The 6,000-nt window shown below is 36.8% G+C and overlaps 1 protein-coding gene across 1 annotated transcript in view; it reads right to left on the reverse strand.

The window, feature by feature from the left end:
* The window catches only part of LOC136875453 (uncharacterized), a 59,780-nt gene extending 55,890 nt beyond the window's left edge, over positions 1 to 3,890 (reverse strand). The window contains exon 1 of the mRNA XM_068228222.1: positions 3,528 to 3,890. Within this exon, the coding sequence (XP_068084323.1) occupies positions 3,528 to 3,689 (162 nt within the window). The 5' untranslated portion in view covers positions 3,690 to 3,890. The remainder of the gene's footprint in view (positions 1 to 3,527) is intronic.
* Between the last annotated feature and the right edge of the window lie 2,110 nt (positions 3,891 to 6,000).

The raw sequence follows: 6,000 nt of genomic DNA on the forward strand, positions 1-6,000 counted from the left end.
GAAGTCTGTACTGGAGGAGACAAGCAAGGAAGGAAAGACCAGGGGAAAACATCACATCGTCAACAGCAGAGTCTATGCTCCTAAAGGAGCCACAGGAAATAAATCAAGATGAAAAGTATTTAAACCAGACAACAAAGAGATAATTTCACCTCCTGCAACTGTAAATAGTCAAAGAAACAATGCTTTATGAATATCCATATCCAGTTGGTGTATTTAAAAAGTAAACCTGGAATGTTGTTAAACTACAAATAATATGTAGAGTTCTTCAATGTATAAAAAGGCTCCCACTGATGTTAAAGGACAACACAAAAGCAGTAATAATAACAATTTTTCTTCTTATTGATAACTGGGCATTACTTGTATTTCATTCAAAGTAAAATGTGCCTGCCAGAATATTATTACATAAAAATACCTTGCTGTAAAAACATTATTGTTTATAAGATGGCATACTGCTTCATCACCAATTAAAATGTTATTTTTTCATTACTTGTAACATCCATTAAAAATTGGTGTAATAATAATAACTCTGAATTTCTAATTTTTATAAAAAAATATCTATTTCAGCATATATGGTATATTAGTCCTCTATGAAACAGGAATAAAACACATCTCAATGGTCTTGTACTACACAACCAGAGTTCTGAATGGAAAGATACCAACTTGTAAACATGTTCTAAAAAGTTTTAAATATTTAATTTCTTCACGATGGTTTAAAATATTTTTATGAAACTTTACAATATTTAAAGTTAAGAACTTCATATCTACAGATCTACAAGCACCATTTCAGCCAGGACCTTTGCTACTTCTCAACAAGATGATATACAACCATTTTTAGAACACATGTCGACTTGTATAACTGTTTAATAGGACTCGCTGATCATCTACATCAACAAGCAGTGACCAATTCAAATTGTTCATTTCTACTTATATTGATATTTTACATAATTATCTGCTCTTCAAGTCCAAGTTGTAGCCTCAGCTGAACCTTACTACATATTTTAAGTGGAACACCATTTAACTAAATGTTTAATCAACTTTTAACTTGTCAAACATGGCTATATGTCTCGAGTGTTAAAAATTAAACAAACATATTGCTATAACCTCAGCTGAGCTGTATCACATATTTTAAGTGGAACACCATTTAACTAAATGTTTGAACACCTTTAACTTGTCAATCATGGCTATATGTCTTGAGTGCCAAAACTCCATAGATTTACGCCTATAAACATATTCTGCTATAGCTATAATATAACAGCAGATTTTTAACACGTTATTTTAATTAGAAATTTTATAAGTGTACACCCTACAGGACTATGATTTTTCTTAAATCGGTGATTTTTTACCTGGACATGTCCATACCTTTTTGTAGATAGATAATGTATAATTTTATATTCACTGTTACATCATACCTGAAGTATTGTAAGGTCTATTGTCCTCGATTAATTGTTCTTGGCTGATGATGACAGGGACACTGTCGAAACCGGTCCCGAGTGTATAAAAATGTGAAGGTTTAACTGTAACGTAAAACTGTCACACAATATAATGTATTGAAAAGGTGGAACTTATTGTACTTTTCTTTGATGTGGAAACTTTACAATGTAACTACCTGGATGTACATTTACACTGACTTACACCAAAGAAATCAACATTTCCTTGGATAATATATAACTTCAAAAGAGAAGAAATGCAACATCTGTTACAAGTGGTATGTATGGTTCCAGTGTATGGGATTCATGCCAAAACTACCTGATACAAGAACTGGAAAATATCCAAAGGAAAGCAGCACGATTTGTTCTGGGTAATTTCCGACAAAAGAGTAGTGTTACAAAAATGTTGGAAACTTTGGGCTGGGAAGACTTGGAAGTAAGGGGCTGTTCAACTAAGTGGGATGTTCTGAACTGTCAGCGTGGAGATGGCGTGGAATGACATTAATGGACAAATAAGCTTGAATGGAACTTTTTAATGGTACAAAAGATCATAACATAGTATGAGATAAAGTTGGAATTCAAGAGGCAAATGTCCATTTATCATTTCATTTCATCTGTCAGTCATTAACCATTGGCCCAGAAGAGTGCGACAGGCTTCGGTAGCCGGCACAATTCCTATTCTCTTCACTAAATGGGGGCTTCATTCATTCCATTCCTGACCAGGTCGAATGACTGGTAACAGGCTGTGGATTTTCATTCATTTATAGAAAGAGGAATGAGGGATTGGAATAATTTATCGAAGGAAATGTACAATAAATCTCAAAGTTCTTTGAAATTATTTAAGAAAGACTGGGTCAACAACTGATAGAGAATCTGGCACCTGGGTGACAGCCCTAAATGAAGATAAATGATGCCTGATTGAGACATGCTTAATCTAAAAACCCCCCTGAACAGGAAAACCAAATGCATACTGTTATTATTATTATTATCATCATCAACCGCATGTACTTATTTACTTGTCAGACCCAGCAGAGGAGCACAGTTAAGCACATCGATACCAGACAACAAACATAGGCCAGCCCCGCTCAGGCGGGGCAGTAAATGCATCTTCTCCGTCTATACTGTTACAGATGGAGAGGGATGAGTGGTGGGTTCCCAGTAGTAGCGATGATCTCTCCTACATGTGATATGAGAAAAGATTTATTAGATCATCAGTTGCCTACGGAATTGTACGGAAGAAGCGACAGGGCATGTTGTGTTATAAGCTACATGATTTTTATTATTGTTAGTATCAACATAGCCTAACTGATAAAGCTGACCCACTTGCCCAACAAGGATCAGAGTCATATTTACTAAGCAGCTCTTAGAATACCTAAATGTTCCATCAGGAAAGTGGTAAAGAGCTGGTCCAGTGGTGAACATCTCACAAGCTGGAAAGGAATAACATGAGAAATTACCTATTTATCAAAGGACCTTGCAAAAAAACTCTACATGACTGCAGAATTCATTTAAGATGCATAGTAACAACATGAAAAACTGATGCAAAATGAAAATCCTCAAAGAGAAAATGAGTTTCCTCTGATGTTTTATTGACTTTAATGAAACTAAGTATAAATTCAACTCTCATTCTAAAAAAAAAAAAGAATAGAAATACGTCATGTAAGTAGGCTACAAGTTTAAATAAAAATTGTATATACTGATATGAAGTGTTTTAAAAATGAACTCTTGTGGGTTCATTTTGACACAAATGTGTCTTATGGCTGAAAATTTGCGTTAGTAAGCGTCATAAAATGTGTGATGGTAATGTAACCCTAACAACTGTGCGGGCTGTGATGTAAGGTATGGATGGATGGATGTTATTACCCACTGTGTGTATTACCTAGCAACCGTGCAGGCTACGTCTTATGGCTGGTGGTCATCTGAAATTAACAGCCGGGATAATGTTCATTTGAATTTTGCAAAAGCAAACTCGATTTATTTTTAAAATATCAGCTAATACTGACCGATTGTTAATTAAGTTTGGTGCATAAATTATCAACTTTTCTTCTACAATAAATAACTTTCTCAAACATAACCTGCACGCAATATGTAATTACAAACCTGTATCAGCAATCTTGTTTGTATTTTCAACAACACATGTTTCCTATGTGCCTCTTCACTGAATATCGCTATAATATCAGATTTGCACTGGCCACATAGACGACAGATGTTAACTTGCTCGGATGTTGTACAGAGTTCCTCTTCGCATCTTGAAGACGTCATATTGAAGCATAAGATATTTCAATACGGCATCACATTTAGTCCACTTTGCCCCAAATTCTGAATTTTCAATCAGTGATAAGAACAAGTGCCGTGAATAAATTCAAACAGCAGTCACCACAAAAAAGCATTAGGGCCTACACTACAACTACACCGTTGCCTACGAGATATACAAGGACGGGACATTCTCCTCTTTGACATAGGTACTAATTTGCCCGAGGCAACGAATTTGCCGCTGAAAAGACAGCGCGGTGAGACGGCCCGACCGTGTTCACGGTTTGGCCGCTAGATGTCAGATTTCGGTTCTGCTCTTGACCATAGGGTTAGTAAATAACGCATTGGCGCCAACGGCTACGAGAGAATCACTGTAGCGAGCGGAGCATGTTGAAATCGCAGCTGTTTGGCAAAAAGCTCACTCCGCCGTACTCATCAATGTAAATTGGGGACTTTTAAAACTGTGTGGATATAGATACGATTTAAATTTCATACATGTAAACTTTCTCCGATACTACAGTATACTTGCGATGCTTCTCTCCAGTAAAAACGAGAACCCTAAAAGCAAAAATACAGGAGAAATGCGTGATAAAAGAGGACGCGTTTAGGTGCAGTTAAGCAACACAAAATCAATTTGCTGTTCATATTAAGTTTAAGTCTTCTAACAAAATACGTTTAGAAGGAGGGTACGTATATTTTGCTACCTTTTGTGTAAATGGCCAGGAATTTGCTATAATTCTGCCCAATGACCGAAAATGTTCTCTCTCGTTCGAAGCGGATGAGAGAGTTTTTAGGCCTAAAAGCGTTGGCGAGATTTTGGGGTAAACTAGACAAAAGATTGTCATCGCCGGTTTAGACGCTGGCTTTCTGAACCCAAGTTGGCAGGTTCGAGCCTAACTCAGTACGGTTATACTTGAAGATGCTCAAATATGCCAACCTCTTGTAGATAAATTTATCGGCAAATGAAAAAACTCCCGTAGAATAAATTCCGACACCTAAGCGTCTCTGAAAACCGCGTAAGTAGTTAATGGGACGTAAATCCATTATTATTATTATTATTATTATTATTATTATTATTATTATTATCGATGTTTTCTAAATGCGATTACAAGTGGAAATATGACACTCGCTTATGGTTTTAGCCTATTATGGAGCTTTTATTTAGCTTTTCGTGAAATGTACCGTATGATTTGCTTTAAGATTTTAACTTGTAAAATGATTTTTGTTAACGGAAAGGGAAAGTGGTAAATCATATGATTAAAGAGAACTGAAAAATACAATAATTTTTACAATTTGCTTTACTTTGCACCGACACAGATGGGTCTTATGGCGACGATGGGATAGGAAAGGACTAGGAGTGGGAAGGAAGCGCACATGGGCTTACATGAGGTTCATCCCCAGCATTTGCCTGGTGTGAAAATGGGAAACCACGGATAACCACCTTCAGTGCTGCCTACAGTGGGGTTTTAACCTTTTCTCGAAAGCAAACTTACAGCTGCGTGGCTCTAACCGCATTGCCAACTCGCTCGGTCATTAATTTACGTATTATGCTTGTATAGGCCTGTAGTCCTATATGACATTTAAGGGAATAATATTCACGAAAATAAAGGTATCAGATGTTCACACGGTGTTGCACATTTAGGCTCTAAATTTTAAAGTTTGGTAAGGTATGAATGGGGACTGCTACAGTACACGTACTATACGAAGGGAAAGCAACAAACTGTATATGCAGAAAATATATTCATTAGCTTTTAATACTATAAATACACACAGAAACTAAAAAACGGAGCACAGTTCCAGGCTATCATGCACAACTTTTCTTATTTTCTTTTTGGTACCAATTTCCTTTACGTTGCACCGACACACATAGGTCTCACGGAGATTATGGGACAGGAAAAGGCTAGGAGTGGGAAGGAAACGACTGTGGGCTTAATTAAGGTGTAAAAATTGGAAACCATCTTCAGTGCTGCCGACAGTAGGGATCAAGCTGACAGCTACGTGACCACTGCAAACACTCGCTCGGATTCATGCACATGATATTTCTGCATATTTGCTTTCAAAAGCATGGCCATTTAGTGAAAGGAAAATGCCATCCCTTATATTTCCTAAAACTTTAATTTCAATCTTCAAGGAAAGATCCAAAGAAACTCATTCACGCCGACAGGGGAATCAGTCGCGAAGTCAGCCCGAGTAGGCCAAAGTATTATTTTATACGCACGGAAGTGAATTTCAAGGAAACATACCTGTGAAATGATACGCCACTGCCCTTTATGAACCTCTCTATGCAGTCATAAGTTGCACAGGAGACTGGCATTTTTCT

The sequence above is a fragment of the Anabrus simplex genome, chromosome 6 (genome assembly GCF_040414725.1).
Source record: "Anabrus simplex isolate iqAnaSimp1 chromosome 6, ASM4041472v1, whole genome shotgun sequence".
In the NCBI taxonomy this organism is placed as follows: domain Eukaryota; kingdom Metazoa; phylum Arthropoda; class Insecta; order Orthoptera; family Tettigoniidae; genus Anabrus; species Anabrus simplex.